The sequence below is a fragment of the Xenia sp. Carnegie-2017 genome, unplaced genomic scaffold, assembly GCF_021976095.1.
Source record: "Xenia sp. Carnegie-2017 unplaced genomic scaffold, XeniaSp_v1 HiC_scaffold_2, whole genome shotgun sequence".
Taxonomy (NCBI): domain Eukaryota; kingdom Metazoa; phylum Cnidaria; class Anthozoa; order Malacalcyonacea; family Xeniidae; genus Xenia; species Xenia sp. Carnegie-2017.
Genome location: NW_025813482.1, coordinates 1521631 through 1544079, shown reverse-complemented (window position 1 = coordinate 1544079; position 22449 = coordinate 1521631). Strand labels below are relative to the sequence as shown.

The window sequence follows — 22449 nt, the reverse complement described above, 5'->3', positions numbered from 1 at the left end:
AAGTAAAAACGATTGACTTGCAAATAAATTAGCAGTGAAATTAATGTTTTAAATTTTCATATAACAGAACTAAAATTTGGAGATTCACCAGTTTGTTATGCCAACATTATTTAGCATTTCCCCCAAATCTACTTATGCTCCTACTATTATGATTTCGAACAATCAACAAGATATAAAATAAGTCGATGATGTTTCATGAAACCTGTCAACTGCAAAAAGACCTGTTGCTATTTTGTTTGAGAGAATATACAGTAGAACTCTGACCACACTATTGAAAATTCCCCAGGCTTTATTTGTTAAGAATTTAATATTACATGATGATGCTGAAAGGAAAACTAAATTTACTGGCAGTTTTCTTATACGTTCAAAGTATATTCTGTTTTTCACAATATAAACCAGGTGATAGCGCACCTTCCTTTATGATACAAACTTTACATGGTAAGTTCATGTACAAAGAAAAAGCGTTAAATGATACCAGAGACTCGGATCCGATCATATTTTGTGCATTCAATAAGCACTCCGCATTTCTGAAAGCTCTATGGACAGAAGATGGTTCTGTGAGAAGATTACTGGAACGTTCTCCGCGCAATACGCAGTATGTTTTTTTGTCACAATCTGACACCGCGTTAGACGATGTCAGATGGATGCAACACAAAATCTACGCCGAAATGGAAAGCCTGCATAAATCGAAAAAAGATAAGTAAGTATGCATATTAAGTGTTTTGATGGGAGAAATTTAGAAAATCGATTGTTAGAAGCCATCAAGACAATTTTAAACAGGTTTCTAGCAATAAAACGCACGAAACCAGTAAATTCTCCCAAACTGCTGAGTAATTAATAATTAGCGACACTAAAAAACAATCATTTTACGAGCTGAACTATCTAAACAAGATGTGAAAATTTGTTCTGACTGTGGCTACTGAAATAGAATAAAGATTTCGAGGGACAAATCCATTAGCTCATAGAGCAAAATTCTAAGAGAGTGGTCCCTTTGAAATCTTTGACTTTTGATGTAAATTTGCATTGCCATCTCTGATAATTTAGTTGAGCGAGTTGCAAAATTAATATTAGTTCCACGACTTGCCGAACAACATATAGATAGCTATCACTGCGAAAAAAAATAAAAACAATTTTACCAATTACATTAATCCACCCGCTAATCCAATTAGACGCGCTTTAAACCTCTACAAACTAAAAGCACGTGTAAATAAATAATTCATAACTCATTCTGATGAAGGCTCGAAGCAACTGGTCGAAAGCTCAATAAAAAGTCATTTCATGTATTAAATGCCTAGATTACCAATTTTCAAACTTACAGATATATATGTATGAAGTAGAACCTGTTGGGACACTTTGTATTTTGTATTTATCATTGTATTTAATCACACAGAACATATATAACAGACTGATCTTCTGTGTTATCCCCTGCTGTTGCTGATTAGTTAACGATTTATAGTTGAGTACTTTGAAACTCAGCACAAAGCTGCCCAAAAACAACAATACTATTCAATTTTTAGAATTTTTTCTGGAGAATCAACACTCCTGAAAGGGGACCCGGGCACGCCAGATGTAAGAATCTTGTTCCGACGATCTTTAAAGAAGAAAAAATATATAATGCAACCTGCTTTTAATAAAAACATTCGAAAGAAAAAATCTATGAAGATGAATAAAAAATATTTAAAAAAGAATTACTCGAAAGACAAAAATGCAAGCCATGGATTTTACAAAAATAAAGAGGTGGGTTATATTTTATTTAGACCAAATACTGCAATAAATCTTGCGTTGGTTTTTAGTGATTTCCATATAATCGTTGTTGTTGTAAGCATCTTCTCTGTTATGTTGAAGAAACTACTGCAGAAGTGATTCCTGCAAAATTGACAATAGCTGCATGGATTCCACATTCCAATCATATTTATTGCGTGTTATAATAAAAGTCCGGAATGAGTCCATGGGACAGTGAATATCTTATATTCATTCGTGCCCGATGGTTATATTTTGAAAGTGAAAGAAATCCGTCGGGCGCAACTGAATATATATCAGAATATACACCACAACCCCAATTAACGTTTTAGCAACGGCCTTAGATGACTCACCAACTCAAAAAATAGCGGAAGTCAATCGAAGAAGAGGTTTTTGCGTGTTATTTGCTTTTCAAAAATGTGTGGAAGAAGATCGAACTTCTTAGGGTTTTCAAAACTCAAGCCTTTGTCTTGTTGATAAAAGCGATGCCTTTTTTAGTGACTTCCACTGTGATTTTGACCATCTTTTCTGCACTCATTTCAAATCTTTAGCTATATTTGAGATTTAATTGATTGCGCTCATTCAATTCAACCTAACCAAACTTTAATAAGGAATAAAGACACACTATTCATCTTATTACTCTGTATAAATGGCATTGAACAAATAATTAATCTGTACATCAATAATTATTTTTAGGATCAAGAATTGATAAATTGGAAGAGCAAATTTCACTTTGCAACGTATCCTCTTTATGAGTTTGGTAACTGGATTCCACTTGTTATGGCTAGATGGCCTTGTCTTGGTACAAATTGTGGACTGTCACAAGTGGTTTTAAAAAATAGCAAAGGTATAAATTATTGATAGTGTTCTGCTTTTCTAAAAGTTTCGTCATTGATTTTTCATTTTTTTAAGAAACCTTTAGTACAAACTACATATAAATTTTTAACTAAAACTGGCCAAAAGAGTGGTCATATTTTAAAAATTGCTAATCGCCCAAAAAATGTATCAGGAATTATGAAATAAATTATCGATAGGCAAATAATTTGAATGAAATGTTTCACTTAGAAACATGACGTTGAAGTTGACAATTCTATGATGTCAATTTTGGTATTTCATGTAATTGTGATGCGTTTTGCTTGTTTTATTTGAAAGATTTCTGTCGCTTTGCCGTTAAGCTATTTCATTCCCAACCCTTTTTTTTAACTCAATACGCTCAGACTCGTGTGCTCCACTGCTCTTTTGAAGGACATAGTTGTAAAATAGGCCTACTTAAGGCACTGGTCGTGCATTACAACAAAAGAACTACCATGTATTTCTAAGAAAAATTAACTATGCATATTGAAAGAATTATTGCATGATAGTTGAAATATATGCTTCGGCTCATGGCACATGCAAAGTGTTAAGCTGAGCTTGTAAACAAACATCAAATTGGGTTCGATCACTTCCATTCTTCTTCAATCACTGTTCTACGGACAAAGTTTTCCCTCCAAGCGCTGGCACGTCCAGGTCTTATCCAAAAACGCCGTCTTCGAAGGCATTGACGACGTTTTATCTGCCTATGATAAAAAGGCTGCGATGCTAATGGAATATTTTGTAGCCGTTTGTAAAATTCATTTAGATACTGGAAAGCACTACGCTTGGATAAACGCTATAAGGCTTGCTATAAAACCTAAAATTATAGCTGATAAAATGCTTTTGATTCACTCAAAAGCGCTGACCATTATATGTGACGTAAGCGTTTTCAAAAGTTCCGTTTTTATCTGTCCACACGTACGATAATGTTGCGTTTTTAAAAGTTCCACTCTTGAAGGTGTTTTGAATAGTTGCGTTTTCATTAGGTGCTAGTATCGGATAAGTGTGGACGGACCACTTAAACGAAAAGTTGCGTTTTCAAATAAAAACGTATACGTGTGGACGGGGCCTAAAACTCGGACGAAAAGACAAAAGTTGGAACATCATTTAAATTTTAGATTTGAGCTTATTTTATGTTCCTTACCGATATATGTATAAAATAGTTATAGGAACAGTGTGTAAATCAACAGTTCATGAAAATTCAGCTGTTGATTATTGGAATGCAAAATAATTTTCGGCAAGTCAATTTTTTAATAACAACCTTTTCTCGTTCAGGAGAGATTCAGCGTGTTTTTCCTCGACTTTCGGCTAGGTATGATTGGCAACCCATACCATTTCATCCATTATTGAAACGTCAAAAACATCGCTTACGATATGTGAAAAATCCATGTTTGCCAGGGAAAAAACATATCAAAACAGCCTTTAAAGAAGTTGCTCTGATCCCAAGCAATGGCAAATGCTCGACATTCGAAAAGGTTTATGTAACAAATTGAAAAACTGATCTGTATCAACAGCACAACACTTTAATTTAAATTGGTTAAGATCTCTATTCACTTACAAGTTAATAACACCAAATATTATATTAAATAAAGTTTGTCAGCGGAAGAAGAAATAACGAATTACAAATATTTACTCAGTATTGTCCGTGTTGATTACTGGCAGTTGAAAAGCACATACATGCAATGGAATGCAATTCGTTGTTAATAGGAGATTTTATGAAGTATAACAATTTGCAAGGCAGTAGTGGGAGGGAATATTAGGCAGTGTGAGAAAAATGAAATATTTCAAGTCAATAGTGGTGGAACGAATGAAGTATTGCAAGACAGCATTGGGAGAAAAAAATGGAGTATTTCAAGGCAGTAGTGGTGGAACAAATGAAGTATTGCAAGACAGCATTGAGAGAAAAAAATGGAGTATTTCAAGGCAGTAGTGGTGGAACAAATGAAGTATTGCAAGACAGCATTGAGAGAAAAAAAAATGGAGTATTTCAAGGCAGTAGTGGTGGAACAAATGAAGTATTGCAAGACTATACTGGGAGAAAAAAATAGAGTATTGCAAGACAGTATTGGGAGAGAAAAAATGGAGTATTTCAAGGAAGTAGTGGTAGAAATAATGAAATCTTTTAACTCAGTAGTAGGAGAAGTAATGGAACAATTCAAGTCAGTATAATGGGATAAAAAATGGAATTATTCAAGTCGGTAGTGGGAGAAGATATGGATTATTTCAAGTCAGTAGTGGGGTCTGCTAAGAGTATTTAGATGTTTTTGCAGGAATGATTTCTAAAACGTTTATAGAAAAGCCTTATAGTAATGACTGCCGAAGAAAAATTTTATTCTTGATAGGATTTCACAAATTTAGACATTTCATCGTTTAAAGGAAGTGCACACAATGTATTTTATCAACTACATATTCTGTCAATCTTTATGTATAATGTAGATCCAAAACGCCGCAAAAATTGGAATACATTTTGTCTTGGTTTACGCTTTGGAAAACGAACCTATAAGAGAGATCAAATGCAAACAAGAAGAATGCTTTCACCTTCTTGGTGCTTCAGCAGCCATGATTTCGTTCAAGGATGGTGAAATTGCGAGAAAAATTATGAAAAATGAAGACTTATTTGTTGAGCTACAAATGACAGTTCAGGATAATTTCTTTTTTGCCATCGACAATCAAGGAAAGCTAGCGGAAGTTGGAAATTTCCTGTATCCTTCATTACATTTTCTTGCTTACGAGGCACAATGGTGAGCATGCATGCTTTTTCAAAATATTTTTCTTTTTATGTGTACATTGCAAAATGTTGCAGCATCATTTGCATTTGATGTTGTATCTGAACGAGTTGCAGAAATGTTGTAATAACATTCACATCTGATGTTGTATCTGAGTACGTTGTAGCAATGTTGCAACTCCATTCACATTTAATACCGTATATGGGCATGTTGTAGCAACATTGAAATGTAACGTTGTTTTCACTTGAAATATCAACAATAGGTCATTTTTATTCTAACAAAATCAATAATGCACTTTCGTTTAGCCAATTAAAGTGGGCTTCTCATTTTACAAGCAAAATAGTGCAAGAATAGATGAGGCCTGTATATCAGACAATAAAATTGATGATTTTCAAGTAAAAATGTTTTTGCAGGTTTCAGTATAAATCTGATCTACACAAGAACACCAGAGGTCATGCAAAAATCATTTCTGTTTTCAACCATACAATAATGCAAGGAAGTCATGGAGCAACAAGGAAAATTCTACTTCCTAAAGGTAAAGAATTTATTAAAATTATATGCTGTATAAAAAGTCAACACTCTACAATTTAAAATGATTAATATTTTTGATATGGAGAAGAGATTAGAGTAAGTAGATTATTACAGAATCACAAAAATAAAATTATTTTAAAGAATATAGCTCTTCATTTGAACTGCAACAAAACGTTTTGGTTTATTGCATTTTGAAAACCTTTCATCTTTGCTGTGTAATTTCAAATTAAAGAGAGACAGATATTCAACATGTACATTTAAAAATTTTTTTATTTGTGTAGATATTTTCGAATATCGTAATGTTGAGTTGGATATGTCACTTCGTTGTCCAGAGAGTTACGACTCGTCATGTCCACGATGGGACCACGTGATTCATCTGACAGTGTGTTGTCAAGACAAAAGTAATCTTTGTGGTTCAGAGTTAGGTCGTTGGATTTCACCTTATGCTAGGTACTTGATACATTGTGCTAGGTATTACATACATTATGGATGATATCCGATAACGTTTATATACCAAAGAGATCAAACTGCATCAATTTTGTTTATCTACATTAGAATGTATTTTTAACGTTTTATAAGTAAAATGAGATTCAACGAGGAAAGGAAGCTGTTAGTTTCATGAAAATTCGTTTTCACTGATAAATTTTTATCTATAGATTCTTTAAAGCTTGCCATAGGGCTCACTTCAATATTTATGTTATTGTTAAGATAGGATAAGGCTTGAGCATGCAGGAATAAAAATGTTCCCTAAAATAAGCGAACAAAAAACCCTATATGTTATATTTCATATAGTTGTCATTTGCTTGATAAAAAATATACATTAGGGTGAGTGTTCACCCATGAAAATGCATTTTTATAAGGGCTCGGGACTCACAATTTATGAATTCATTTTATAAACTGTAATAATCTTATTTTCAGCAGACACTGATTGTGCAGAAAATGTATATATTAATGAGCTTCCTTCCTCAAATGATGTAACAGCATAGCGAGTCGTGAAAATTCATATATGAAAATAAAATGGAATTGAAATTACATGCATGACAGTTAAGAATTATACTTTTTGTATAGGTCTGTTGGAAGATGGTTAACACCAATTACTCCACTTCTGCCGCTCTTCACCGACAAGACATGCACATTCACAATGAAGACAGTTCCTTGGGAAAAGGCTTGGGTACCGTCACTTAATATTCGTTTTTCTGATCATATCTCAGGTAATTCAACCAGAAACAGAAGTATCCGTAGCAGGTTTCTTGACACAATTGGAGTAAGACCATAGACCAATAGCACGGTCAAGTTTCCGTGAGATTGTGTTTAGCTACTAATATATTGACAAATTTTGTCATTGTGTTCACATGCATGTCGTCGTTTCCTCCCGAATTAGAAAACTATGACATTAGGTTTATAAATAACTAAAAATATTGTTTAGCTTAAGAGGCATGTTTAACATTCACTAGTATAGGATTACCGTTAATTGTTTATTAGAGTAAATTAATATAGTCTCGATGTGTTTAGCAATTTTTTTTATAGTTTTAAATATTTGATGTCAATATGTCTGTTTATTGTCTTGTTGTCTTATATTATTTGTGACTGCCATTTATTCCCTTCAGATGACGAACACGGATACAGCAAAAGACGATATACAGAAAATCTTATTCCTCAAAAAATACTGAAGCTTTACACTGGAGGGAAATTTGATAAGGAATACAACTTAAAGTATAACGAAATCTCATTCACACCTCCCAGCTGGAGCAAACAAGTGAAATTGATCGCCATTATCACTGGTCATGGAAAGGACAACAATGGATGTGCAGAGTTCTGTGTGACCTCGCATCATTTTGTCGTAAATAATGCATCTCCAACTGTAATAGTTTTTAGGAATGCTGCAAGTGCATTGGGTTGTGCTCTGCGCGTCCAAAGGGTGTGGAGCCAAATGAGCATGGAACTTGGTTATATGGTCGCGATGGTTGGTGCCCAGGCCAAGAGGTCGTACCTTTGGTTAAAGATATTACAAGCAAAGTCAAATTAAGTAGTAAAACTCCATTAGATATTTTGGATTTTCAATGGAACTGACCCCAATCCTAAATATTCGCCTGGGTACATCGATATGACTTCTTACTTGGTATTTTATAGAACTGCTAAAAATTCGAGGAAAATATAACAACGAGTCATTTTACTGTAAATTTAACATTTACGCTTTTTTATACCTAACTTTTCGACGCTATTTCTATATAAATGACTTGATAATATGGAGGTTAAAATAGGATAACAGGACATCTACTTTGCAGAAGAGGCAATAAGGTAAAGTAAGGGGAGGAACAGAGCTTCATTTAGTAGAATTTTACTTTTCAATAACTTCTCAATATTATTACTTATGGTACTAAAAGTGCTGATAGCAAAATATTGGCTGGATGAAAATGAAAAGTGTATATAAAGTTGTTGCTTTCTACATGTGATCATTATTAAGTAAATTTAACTTTTTTTAACCTACCTTAGGTGTGTTTATTGGAGTTGGAATATTTCGGAGTGTTTATAAAGTAAATAACTTGTATGCACAATGTGTTTTATATGGAATGCGTCTATTTTGCTGTTTAATTTAGAAGCCATCTCAATCTTCACTATAAGTATAGCACTGGTCAAAAAAGGTCTTAGGAAACATCGGTTTTAGTGGGTTTAATAAATACGGCAATTTTTTGATGCCATCCTCGCACCATACTAAAAAACCAAAAGCAATTTTACTATTGAAACATTCAAATGTGTAAAGCGTTACAAAAGGAACTACTGTATTCCTCAAGTTTATACTTCACCGGTCACTCCGCTATACCGGTCAGAAGTCATGGACTTGTAGCGTAATACTCTCAACTATTAAGTAGACTTGTCTCGTTTGCAAGGAGGAGGTGGAAGGATTTTACTTACTATTTTATGATTGCCTTAGTGAAAGAAAGACAACATTAAGGTGTTTCACAAATTACTACTCGCATTAAGTTTGGTCAGCTTAATATTCTCTAAGAGCGAGTGTATATTTAATATTACAAACTGTAAAATACTATAAATAATATATTACAAACATGGCACCTCTATAACGTCGACGTATCATGAGCTAACCTCCCTGATTACAATGTCCCCAATTACAATGTTCCGATTACAATGTCCTTGATTACAATGTCTTCGATTCCGACGTCCAATTCATAGTTTACAGATAGCCATCACGAGATTTTGAAACATGTTTATTTTAAACAAACTTTATTCCAAAGCCATCATCAGAGAATGTACATAATATTAAACAAACTTGTCGCATTTATTAAATGCGCGAATACATTGTAATTTATAAAGACATTTAAATTTCCTATAAAAGTGCAAACCACATTATAGAATTAACCTTTTTCAACGAAACTTTAAGAAATATCACATATTTAATGCCTTCTGAAAAGTTTTATGGCCGATTGATTCGGATACAGAAGTATTTAAAACGTAGCTTTGCATATAGAGGTGCAGAGGCTTGGAATAACATTGAAGACAAAAGAAAATATCCATTGTATACATAAACTTTATAGATTTAATATTTTTATTTTTATGTAGCTCATACTTTGTTTTTTTTGGTAATTTTTTTATTTTATGCCTAGATGTAGTATCCTTTTTAACTTTATTTTATTGCACGGCTATCTGAAAATCAACTTTTTATTTTTTATATGTAGTTGTATTTTAGGATCCAACTTGAGATACTACCGTGTTTAAATAAATGTAAATATATAAATAAAAAAATTAAGTATGTGAAAGCTATTTTCTTTGAAAACTTCCGCAAAATGCTCAGCGCATGTTTACTTAAACTCCTCGAATAATCTTCGCAGCATGTAATTTCAATCTTGACAGCATGTAATTTTAATCTTGAAAGCATGTAATTTTAATCTTGACAGCATGTAATTTTAATCTTGACAGCATGTAATTTTAATCTTGACAGCATAATTATAATCTTGAAAGCATGATGCAATTTTTCTCATTCCGCGTTTTCTTATTCCTCCATTCCATTCCCCGATTCCCCATTCCTTGTTTTACAGATAGCCTGATCGAGGAGGTAAGTTCATGACACGTCGACGTTTTACAGGTGTCATGTTTGTAATATTTATATATAAACGGCTCACAAGTGTATAAACTATCACTGTATTATTGTAAAACCTGTATTAAGCGGCACCGTATTAGGGGTCACCCTGTGTTAAGCGGTCATATGGCAAAGTCCCGAAAATTTCATAATATAAATATTATTAAAGTGACCTTTATTTAACGATCACCTCTATTAAGCGGACGAGGTCACCTTTTCCAAAGTCGCAAACTTAATTTTTCATTGTTTTGAAACTGTATTAAAACAGTCAGGTTAAGTAAAAACACCCCATAATAAAATATATAATTAAATATTTTTTCTGGAACATGTCGCTTATATTGTATTTATCTTCCGTAATGACTCAAAAGAGCCAACAATATTTTCTGTTTGTGTGGACGAATTACACCAGCAACTTAAACTTATCTTACGTCCCTTCAGCCATTGATTAGAAAACATATCTCCAAGAAGGGATATACGCAAGGAATTCATAAGTTATAACCACCTTCTCTGTTGACACACTTGCCATTGATTACTTTTCAGCAGTTTGAGCAGTGACATTTCTATGTATACTATTTTTAATTTCCAGTTCAAACTAAGAAAAAAATGCTTTATGTGGTGTTGTTATTTGGCATGCATGTTAAGGAACAATACCGATTCGTTCAACTTTAGTTGTATATATGAAATATTACATGTAGCCCGTCTGGTGATTTTCCTGAAGACCTGTATTTGGCGGTCAACCTGTATTAAGCGGTCACACGAGAAATTCCCAAGGGCGACGGCTTAATACAGGTTCTACAGAATATTAAGGTGACCAAACTTAATGCAAGTAGCAATTTGCTAAACACCTTAACAAAGTAAATGGTTTTAACAAACATGTAAACACCTTAATCTTACTTTTCTTACCCTAATTAAGGAAATCGTGAATTAGTAAGTAAAATCCTTCCACTCCTCCTCCTTGCAAACGAGACAAGTCTACTTCATAGTAGAGAATCGTACGCTACAAGTCCATAACTTCTGACCGGTATAGCGAATTGATTGGTGAAGTATAAACTTGAGGAATAAAGTAGTTCCTTTGGTAACGCTTTACACTAGTAAAGAATTGTCGGCTGGTAATGGATCTTGTATATTTAGAATAGTGGCAATAAATAGTAAGTATTAAACATTTGGGGTTAGAAAAAAGCATAGCAATCGAAGGAAAGTTGGATACTGGCATGTTGTCGTGCTAATGACGTTTTGTAAGAATTGTTACGGTCCTTTAAGGCGTGACTTAAAAGTATCCAGGACGGATTCCAGCTGCATATAGCGCAAAAAAGCAAGCTATACAAATTTTTAAACTGTTATTTTTATTACATGTTGCTTTTGCTGTCTTATAACCACTAATCACTATTATTATTCTTGATGGAAGAAATCTCCCTAAAACTAACTTTTCAGATTCATTTACAAGTTATACACGTAAAAATGGAATTGTAATTTGTACCTATATTAAATGTATAAAATTATGATGGTGCTAAATAATAACATAAAACATTGTCTTATCATAAATATGTGTTAATTGATTAAAAGGCAGTTATGAGTTTCATCGAATCATAAATATCATAAAAATAACAGTTAAAAAATTCTATGACGTGCAATTTTCTTCGCTTAATGCAGCTAAAAACGGATCTGGATATTCTTTGGTAGGGTGGTTTCTTAGTACAAAATGCAAATTACATGCCATGAAGTCCTTTAAATCCGAAAGGAGTACTGTTTAATCGCAAAATTACTCGAGAAGTGAAGTTACTTTCTAGATTGAATCATAAAAATATTTTAATGTAAAAAGAAATTTACAATTCAAAATGAATCAAAATTTTATAACATAAGGGTTGAAAGCGAGGTAAAATTTAGACGATGCAAATTTTTTGGCTTATTAAATGCTATCATTGTAAAAATTATTATAAAATAGTAGATAATCCCTTTTTCCATGAAGCTCATGGATGCTTTCGTTCATGATGAAAGAGTTATATTTTAAAAGAAGGCTCTTGTTCATCACTAGAGAGTCATGAAAAAGTTACATTGTAAAAGGTAACAAGTGAAAAACGTATAAACATGCTTAGAGTTGGTTTACATTATGGCAGAAAGCAGAAATTGCTTGAACCTTTGCAGTATCCTTGGATTTTTTAGTGTCTCTTTTATGAGAAGAATTCTTGTAAACAAAAAATACTAATTTGGAAAACAAAAAAATCCCGTTTTCGGTCCATGCATCCCGATACCCCGAGATAGTTGAGTACTAGAGCATCGCATGTTAGTTAAGGGAACCAGATAATCCTTATTTGCCATGAAGCCCATGTATGGTTTGCTCTTAACACATGAGAAACAGTAAGTGATTCAGTTAAATCTGAAATATATAAACCAATAAAAATTGTATAAAAAATGTTTAAGGTTGTCTTAAATTATAAATAGATAGATTTAGATTTGAGGACGCAACGTCTAAGACGACGTGAGTTGACCGAGGCAATCTGGGTCGACTACGCCGTCGTCTTTCATGTGAAGAGTGATTTAGATTATATGAGAAGACGACAATTTTTACGAAAAACGAATTTCATCATTTATACGATTTTACTGAGTTATTTGGAAATTGTTTCTATAGTCGCTGATAATTCAAGACATTATGGAGGATAAAACAACAGTATATTTGAGAATAATAGTTTGTTTGCGCTCATAAAAAAACATAATATATTTTTTTTAACTTACATTCAATTTTTTTTATCATAGTACTGCTATTTTCATGGCATTTGAATAAGATTTTCAATAGTACAATTTGAATTGTAGATTGGTTTATATTGATTGTATGAAATATAGCGCAAGTATTGACAAAACATCATAAAAATAGCGTAAAAAACACCCAAATTTCAATAAAATTTAGTCCTTTTTAAAAGCTGTTTTCTCTAGTTTGGATTCTAATTTTATAAAACAAGACGCCTGCTTAGGCGTATTCTCGTGCTCTGGTGATCAAGTGATTTCCGTTTTGATGATCCGATCAAAAAATGAAAGAGTGCGGGAAAAAATATGCCGAGGGCGAGTGAGTTTTACGGTTTCTTAATTCGAGCAATATTCCCAGTGTTTGGATCGGGCCACCGGCCATTTAATTGATCACACATTTAAGAAACATTTTAAGTTGTTTTATTAAATACCGACAAGATAGTAGCGTTACAAGTACTTTTTGCAAAAGCATAAAAGCTAAGTCCTCTTAAATGCCAAATTGCAGTACTATAATCTCTCAGACAAAGGAAGCTTTAAAAATTTGTAAACAACAAAGTCAAAATATCAATGATATTTCTTGCTTTCAGTTTCATATAGGAATTTAAAAGTATATATCACATCATGCATTATGTTGTGGCGTAGCTTTGTCTTTTGTGCGTATATATTTCGCATCCTTCATATTATTTGAAAAAGGATGGCTTCAATGTTTGTATTGTCGAAGAATTATATTTTTTCATTCCTTGCAGTCACCATATTGTGAAAGCGCAAAGCATTCTGGGTCAAAAAGTCGATTTCTCGAAACCGCAAGCGAAACCTGGTTAGCACTATTTTCCACTCAGCAAACCGCCCTTTACTTTACACAATCGGGTCGGCGTTAGATCATAGGTGAGATATGCACATATACGAAACTGCGCTTAATTGCGGTCAGCAGTAACAATCCACCCAGAACTCTTTAAGATTGCGCGCTTTCACCGCGAATTTTTAAAAAACAACAATGGACTCGTGCTGTTCTTCGATTAAAATGTTTTCATGGCAGAAAGACATATGGGAAAATTTTGAGGAATACAAAAAAGACACGCGCTCGGGATGGAGATGTGTGAGTTCAAATGCACTTTTCGGTAAGTATGTAATCATTGTAATGTCTACAATAATCACATAACTTCACGTCAGAATTCATACAATATATTATATTTAATCGTGCCGTCCGAGATTTCGATTGTTGCGATTATATAAAGCATGAATGAACAAATGATACACTTTTTCATTGCTAATTATTATTGTTGTTTATTATCAATAATTCTGCAATTTGAGAGATTAATACTGATCAAAGGGCTCATATTTTCAAGGCAAAACCATTAAAGAGGTGATGAATTCTGGAAAGTCTTTGTCAAGGGTGCAATGGAGCCTTTCCAATCCAGATGGAATTTCATACGCCTTTGATGGAATTCCATTTATTTGTATTGGAACATTGAATTATCATTGTCATCAAGGTGAAGATATTGATAAAAGTACGAAAATAAAAGAGCAAAGGAAAGAGATGAAAATGAGGTACTTACAACTCTATATCGTCACTTTTACTACACACATTTTCACAAATTTACCAGTGACAGCCCTGGTTCTTTGTTCTAACATATTTTTGTCGTTTGTTTTTTTAGGGTCACGATCACACGTTTAGAAAACGGAAAAACATTTTCAACCTACCAAAAATTGGATGTCCGAGCAAAGTATATATGTCACGGATTTTAAATTCCCACAGTACAAGGTAAGATAAAATTCGGTTCATATACTTAAGTCAAACTGATGTCTAGTTTTCAACAGCAAACTTAAAATTTCTGAAGTATTAAATCCCACGTTCTTTAATGTAATATGACAATTTAGGTTGAGGTTTCCTCTGGTGCTATAAAACCACGAAGAAAAATGCAAGAAAGAACATCCTTACTGAAAACGCGTTGAAATCGTGGGAAAATCTGATTATTGAAGATACGTTTCTCTTGAAGCTTCCAAGTATGGATAGTCATAAATATCATGTGACGGAAGGAGAGGTAAAATCTTCACTAATTAAGATAAAAAAAACGGCTACATTTTTAGTAAACAAAATATACCCAAATTTCCAATAAACACAGGTAGCAGGTTTGAGAGAGCCAATAGATGCACAAGTAGTGCAAAAAATAAAAGAAATGCAAGTCATAGGTGTCCGCAGTGTTGCCGAAGTACGTCGGCATTTGGAAAAGTTTGTAAATGGGCATTTATTCAATAGTAAAGATTTGCCAGCTGAGTCAAGCCGCCGTTATTATCCAACAGACGTCGATATAAGGAACATCTTAAATGCAACCCGATCTGGAAAACAAAGATCTCCAGATGACCAATTAAATTTGGAGACAAAATTATCTGAGTGGCATGAGTTACATCCCGAAGACTTTATCTTTTACAGGGTAATGTATCATTGTCTACCTTGCGCTAACAAAACTTGCCATATTAACTCCAGTTGTATAATTTTACTTATTTAACAGCCATTGACGGCGGAAGATGAAAACACGTAAAAGCACTTTTTTATTTGTGTATCAAGCGAAGTGGATGAAGCGCCTATTATTATTGTACGGGCAGGAGATGTGTCTCATGGATGCTACATACAGAACATGCAGGTAAAGAGATGTGATGCAAATACTATTCAAGCAGGAAAAAACTGTGAACACATTTTCCATTGTGATAGGTACGCCTTGCCACTCTTCTTTTATGCGTCAGATCAAATGTTGGATACATTGTCGTCGCAGTTTTTATTCCAGAAAATGAAGACACTGGCTCAATATCCGAGGTACTCCGAATATTGAGCAGGGAAAATCCGGAGTGGAACCCCAGAAACATGATGGTGGACTTCTCACTGGCAGAAATTTCCGCGATTGAAGAGTGTTTTCCTAGTAAGAAAGAATAGCCATATATATGACAAAACACAATCATTGGTGGACATAAGGAACTCATTCAAATAAAAACACTTACTGCCATGTTAATGAATTCGTTGTACTCATGAAAGAGCGACGTGTGATTGTGTAGTTATCTAAAATAAAATAATTTTGCACTGTCAATCATAAAATGTTACCCCCTAGTTTTACAAATTTTTAAAACATTTTCTTTCTAATTGTTAAGAAACGCATGTCCACGTGTGCGATTTTCACCGCGAAAAAGCCTGGGGTGAATGGTTATCTAAAAGTAGTAATGGTGTGAGTATGTATAAAGATGAAGTGTTGAGGCACTTGCGAAACATCGCCCAGAGTGAAAACCAAGCCACTCTTGATGAGAACATCCAGGCACTCAAAAAAAGCAGGCCATGGAAGGAATCAGTCCAACTACAAAACTATTTTTTAGACTTTTGGGGTTTATACTTAGAGGTAAGACTCACAATACCAAGAAGGAACAATAAATTATGCTCCCAGGAAAACACACATGCTTATATGCCCTTCAGACGTACATTGTCTATTATGTTATAAATATAGTTATGAATGTATTTACCACCATACTTAAATTAAAGTATTTGTTGCATTATTACTGACTTTATGCTTTAGAAATGGGTTCGCTTTTTTCGAGATGAACATCTTCGTATTGCAATTTATACAAACAATGGTATCGAAAGACAAAATAACTGGCTCAAGCACTCATATCTCGAAAGTAGACGAAATAACTCGGTGTCTGATCTGGTTGACGTAATAATCAACCATTTTTTACCTGATAGTTACAAGAAGTAAGTGATGGTACAATATCCGCTCCTTGAGAATTTGTACAACTTGATTATGATCGTCTTCTTTAAAATTTTGTAAGTTTTCTCATGTACGTATGGTAATTTTACATAGATACAAAGAGCAAAACATTCGATGTACGTCATCATATCGAGGCTACGATGATCGTGTTCCAAAGTATCTCCACGACCGACCCAGAGGTGTTGTTCAACATATCATCAGTAGAATCGACTCTGGCATCCAGATTTCAAACATTAAAAAAGAGACTCCAAAGCTTTTCATCGTACAAGGAGCAGAATGCGCATACCAAGTAAGGCTTGGCTCAGACGAAGAGTTACCATCGTGTCAGTGTCTCGACTTTCGAACAAAGAAACTTCTCTGCAAGCACATATGCGCAGTTGTTCAACAGCCAGACATAGGGTGGGAATCATTGGGCAGAAAATTCGACAAGTACCCCTGTTTACTTTGGATAAAGTGATAACTCAACGGTCTTCCTCTTCCGCTACAAAACCATCGTCAAATTCAGAATACACACCTGAGCAACACATAATAGAGAAAAGGATAGTGATCAGGTAATACATGTCAGCAAATCAAATAATAGAAACCTTTCTTACCGGAGAAAGTCTAACATACGTAAGCAATGCATCCAATCATTGAAGAGTCTTCAAGATGAACTGTATGTGGTTACAGATAGGAACGTTCTGAGTAAAGCCCTGGTTATGCTTGACGAAATAATTGCGTACACAAGGAAGAATCATCCTAATGAAGAGGGTGTATCGTTGAAAGACAAGTCTTTGTCACCTAAAAAAAAACAGGTGATAAAAAAACACAGGCTCCAAAAGCAGACAAAAACTCGCCAGTTAAAGCAGAGAGCGAAAAAAAAAATTAGTAAAAGAGTTGGTGCAGTTGCTGAAGCTAGGAGCAAAACAATTCTAATAGATGATGATGGTGGAATAAAAGAGGAAAGAAAGAGGAATATACACAGTGAGTTATCACATGGAAAAAAAGTAAAAAAACAAAGAAGGGATTTTTCAGAAGAAACAATCAATCCTCATGACTGCTGGGTAAAGATCAACGGCATTGGATTGACGTATCGGCAAAAGAAATATTGGCGAGTAATTGCGGATGGCTAACTGACGACCATGTTGATGCTGCACAACATCTCATCAAAAACATGGAAACAAATGTTGGTGGCCTTAATTCCATTGTGACAATGACTTACTCCAGTAGATTCGCGCTCCCCCATGAGCAAAATCAAACCATTCAATGCCATAATACTGGTTTACACTGGGTCACGTCAAGCTCCATCACAGGAAAAGTCATTGTCTATGAAAGTCTAAACACCAGCTTGAATGCTTCTTTGAGACGGCAAATCATTAATTTGTACAAAGGACTTTGTCTTGACGATGGCTCACTTGACGTTACGGTGGTACTTCAACAGCGTCAGAAGGGAGGATCTGACTGTGGCCTATTTAGCATAGCAAATGCAGTCGCACTTGCTCAGGGGATAGACCCTTGCAAGATTTCGTGGTTACAGCAAGATATGCGTACCCATTTGATGAAATGTTTCAAGCAAAAGAAATTGGAAATGTTTCCACATCGTGTGAATTCTGCAGTTTGTACACTAAGTCATTACGTCATCAGTGTATACTGTGTTTGTTTTCGCATATCCCTGGAGCTGAAATGGTTTACTGCAATAACTGTAAGAATTGGTATCATCATCAACCTCCTTACAATTGCATCAAACTTTCTGTAAAGCAAAGTACAGCATTAGTAACAGATAAACCATTCTTATGTTCATATTGTGAAGTATCTTGCTAAATTTTCTAAAGAGGAGCTCTTCCTTTTCTTTCTGAATTGTTTCACAACAGTTTATTAAATCTTAAGAATTACAAATTTTTATAAGTAATGCAGTATGTGACTATCTGTAAATTTCATTAAGATCCCTGTTCAAGGAGATGCTTAGCTGTGTAAATATTGTGCACATATAAAATAATTTGACAAGTTCAGCTCTTTCTTCTAATATATGTATGGAACAAGTTAAATAATCATGTAGGTTAGTAACTATTAAAGAACATTTTTTAACACATATTAGCAAAATGACATCATAAACAGTAACATCTCATAAGAAATCGTGCATCTAAGTTTCCCAGATTCCTGACTTTAGACATATCTTTGAACTGCAAAGGTGTAATAGGCTGTGTAGCCAAATACATGAACAAATTGAAAACAGTTTGCGGGATTAGGTGAAAACTAAGGTGTTTGCAATTTGCAATATATACCATACAGTTCATCAAGATTACAATCTTTTTCACTATGGACAACTTGTTAGTTTGATAACTAGTGTTTATGCAAAATAACTCAAATTTCTGTTTTTATTACCATCTGTTGCACAGAAGGGTTAATGATTAATGATGTACTGCTCCTTTGAAAATATTAATATATATTAATATAAATATCATAATCTCATGTATATTGGTGTCATACAATTAATATAAACGTCATAACTTCATAAGGAATTTCCTAACAAATTTGTAATTTTAAAAATTAACAAATTATATAACCTGTTAGAGCTAAACCATTGTTGTTTGGTTTATGTAATATCATGATTCTTACATGCCAGTTTATACTTTTGGAAAACCTCTTAAAACATTATATCAAATGATCATAGCAAGCTTCTTGTAAACAATCCAAAATTTATGAACAGAGGAAGTTAAGAAGTTTGATGCATAATTTAGAAAAACATGGCACTAGAATAACTAAAATTTAATATAACAAACATTTTGAAATCAGCAAATCGTGAGAATATTGATTGCAATGAAAAATGTTTCATTGCAAAATAAGGTTTATTTCCATATGTGGGTTGAAATTATCTCGATTCCCAATGTTATTCAACCATACTTTTGTCTTTCAGATAGATGTTATTGTAAACAAGATAAAATTTCGTAAACCAACCTTGTAGTTCAAGAACAATCTTTGAATTCGATCATGGTTTAAATTTGTGTTGCAACATATATATATATATACGAGAAAACCAATAAATATAATACAATATACAAAACGGTACAAAAAACCGAATAATCCACGGACGCATAAAGGCGGATCTCCACTAGACGATTTTTTTGACGATCGTCTTAAAAATTCGCTGCGCCACATGCGCAGTAGGAAATAAAATCGTCAACAAAATCGTCAACAAAATCGTCAAAGACGATTGCAAATTGCAATGTGAAATTGAGAAAATGGCGGATGTGAATCAAACTTTAATGCATTATTTACTTCTTCGAAGGCATTTGTTTTACTGCATGCATGCAGAGTAAGATCCATGAAAACAAAGCGAAAACGACCAAGATTTTGGATGCGTAAACTGTACGAGGAAAGAAATGAGAAAGGAGAGTACAATTTGCTGGTTAAAGACTTGCGATTATACGATCATGAAATGTTTTTCAGATATTTCAGGATGTTACCTGACACTTTTGAGACCTTGTTGGGGTATATTGCCCCGATGATAAGAAAGAAAGAGACGAAAATGCGAGAACCAATAAGTGTAGATCAAAGACTTTTAGTCACTCTGCGATATTTGGCAACTGGGGATGCTCATACAACTATCGCTGCCAATTATAGAATGAGCTCAACGACTGTTGGTCGAATTATCTACGAAACATGCAACGCACTTTGGGACAAACTAAAGGAAATGGGTTTCATGAAAACACCTTGCACTGAAAGTGACTGGAAAAAAGTATCTAAAGATTTTGAAGATCGATGGAACTTTCCTAATATGCTGGGAGCAATTGATGGAAAGCATGTGCAGATGTTTGCTCCTGCTGGACAGGCATCGAGTTTTTTTAATTACAAAAAGACTCATAGCATTGTTTTGTTGGGAGTTAGTGATGCAAAGTATAAATTCACACTGGTTGATATTGGTGATAGTGGGTGGCAAAGTGATGGCAGCGTGTATGCCAACAGCAATCTTGGCTATGCTATTGAAAACAAGCTTCTCAACATGCCCACAGATGGCAAGATTACCCATTCAACGAAAGTACTACCCCTCGTATTTGTAGGGGATGATGCATTTGGCCTAAAACGCCACATGATGAAGCCCTATCCTTTTTCAAACCTGTCTGAGAGGAAACTAATTTTCAATTACAGGCTAAGCAGAGCCAGACGTGTCATTGAAAATGCTTTTGTATATGTGCTAGTCGGTTTCGTGTGTTTCATAGGCCTATAGTTGCCAAAGTTGATAATGTGATTGCCATAACTAAAGCTGTTGTGGCATTGCATAACTTCCTTATGAGCATAAATGAAGATGACGATTCAAATCTATACTGCCGCCATCATTTGCTGATCAAGATGGGCAAATGGGTAATGAGTTTAACCCTGGTGAGTGGCGACAAGATGCAAATTGTATGAATGGATTGGGTGACATTGCAGATGTTGGTGCATCAAATAACTATGGTGCAGAAGCTAAGTGGGTTCGTGAACAATTTGCCGATTATTTTAATAATGAAGGAGCAGTTGACTGGCAGTGGCAAATAGTAAGGTGTTCAAAATAAAAACAAATTTAAAGCTATTTATATTCAATATGAGCATTAGTGATGTGATGGGTTTTCATACGAAAGGGGTTTTTCACTTATGTAGTTAGCAATACATGTTTAAGCTATAATTTTAAAATAAATGATTTCACTTGCTATATATCTGTATTCATTGGAAGGCATGTATCTTGTATAAGTGAGAGTATGTTATTAATTTTAATGCGATATGTGAAGTTCTACAACAATTTTCTTTAGCTATCTGAATATTGTAAATCATACAAAAGCTGTTGAATTTTTAATTTAGCTTGTCTGAGTTGCTTTTTCCATATCTCTTAAAACTGGAACAAGACTCATACAAAATAACTCTGCTTCATCCTTATCTTCATTTTCTCTTCTACCTGACAATCCTTCTAAATAATTTACCATTTTCTGGTCCATACTCTTCACATGGTCAAGAAATGGATCTAGTTGATCGTTAGAATTAGGACGTTTTCTTTTACCATATTTTGCCTCATCTGATACACTTGAACAGCTTGAAGAAGGCTGACTAGGTCCTGGAGATTGTGATGAGGATATGTCCAATATGTTCTCTGGTATTGTTTGGATTTCAAGATCCACATTGCTGTGAGTTTCCAAATTGCTTGTTTTCTCATGAAGAAATCTCATAACCTCAAAATATTTGCATGTTGGAAGTGTCGAAGCAGCTGCCCCAGATTTAGACAATGCTCGTCTCCTATCAAGGCATTTTTAGAGAATCTTTAAGGTTCTTAAAAATTTTCTGAAGGTATGGAACTGAAAAAAGGGCAAGAAACAAATTTTGTTAGAGTTGACATAAAATACGAAATAACACATATAGTCAAGGAGCACAGTCAAACGAAATGGTGAGACGAACACCCTTACGCAGAAACGTCGAGAAGTTTTCCTGTCCACTTTAGCATGTTTAACATGTTACATCACAATAACCAAACAACACAAGTGAAATTCTCAAGTTTCTTGAAGTCCTCCATTAATTTAGAACACTTACCTTCTCGCTGGAACATTCGAGACAAAGATTTCCATGCATTAAGTTTCATGGTCCTATTTTTGTAGTTTATATTGCTTGTATCCCACAAGCAACTATAGTCTCGGAGAGCTTGCAAAAACATTTCCTTATCGAGCTCTCCAACATCTTGCACCACATTTTGATCAACAAAATGTTGCACTACTGAGATATTCCTCGGAGATGCAAGTATTTGAATCTCTGACGGAATATTTTCTACAGGATTTGTACCGTTCAGTTGGAATTCGTTTTCTCCACTGGTGGCAGCCATTTTGACTTTAGAGAAATGGTAACTAGTTTCACGGAATGAAATTTCATTGGTTCAATTTACGACGATCGTCAAGCGCTCGACGAAAAGTAGAAACCGTTTCTACTTTTCGTCGAGCGCTTGACGATTTAGTTGACGATTTTTATTTCCTACTGCGCATGTGGCGCAGCGAATTTTTAAGACGATCGTCATAAAAATCGTCTA

At 34.2% G+C, this 22449-nt stretch overlaps 4 protein-coding genes across 4 annotated transcripts; 3 read left to right on the top strand and 1 right to left on the bottom strand.

The window, feature by feature from the left end:
- The first annotated feature begins 272 nt into the window (after positions 1-272).
- LOC124440440 lies at positions 273-12600 on the top strand. Its single transcript, XM_046990835.1, is given in 13 exon segments — positions 273-700; positions 1518-1632; positions 2437-2587; positions 3868-4082; positions 5029-5333; positions 5732-5853; positions 6131-6299; positions 6918-7060; positions 7457-7762; positions 7765-7878; positions 7881-7901; positions 7904-7968; positions 12382-12600. Coding segments are annotated over 13 exon segments (2331 nt in total). The 5' UTR covers positions 273-314.
- Positions 12601-14224: 1624 nt separating this feature from the next.
- On the top strand, positions 14225-16887 carry LOC124440439. Its single transcript, XM_046990834.1, has 7 exons — positions 14225-14229; positions 14337-14405; positions 15248-15323; positions 15392-15596; positions 15823-16064; positions 16239-16414; positions 16524-16887. The coding sequence occupies exons 1-7, from the start codon at positions 14225-14227 to the stop codon at positions 16885-16887; spliced, it is 1137 nt and encodes a 378-aa protein (XP_046846790.1).
- A 2844-nt stretch (positions 16888-19731) lies between these two features.
- On the top strand, positions 19732-20634 carry LOC124440438. The gene has a single exon (XM_046990833.1). It carries the CDS (start codon positions 19732-19734, stop codon positions 20632-20634), a length of 903 nt encoding a protein of 300 aa, XP_046846789.1.
- A 604-nt stretch (positions 20635-21238) lies between these two features.
- On the bottom strand, positions 21239-22216 carry LOC124440437. The gene is made up of 2 exons (XM_046990831.1): positions 21963-22216; positions 21239-21671 (listed from the first exon to the last, which is right to left on the bottom strand). The coding sequence occupies exons 1-2, from the start codon at positions 21995-21997 to the stop codon at positions 21239-21241; spliced, it is 468 nt and encodes a 155-aa protein (XP_046846787.1). The 5' UTR covers positions 21998-22216.
- Positions 22217-22449: the final 233 nt, after the last annotated feature.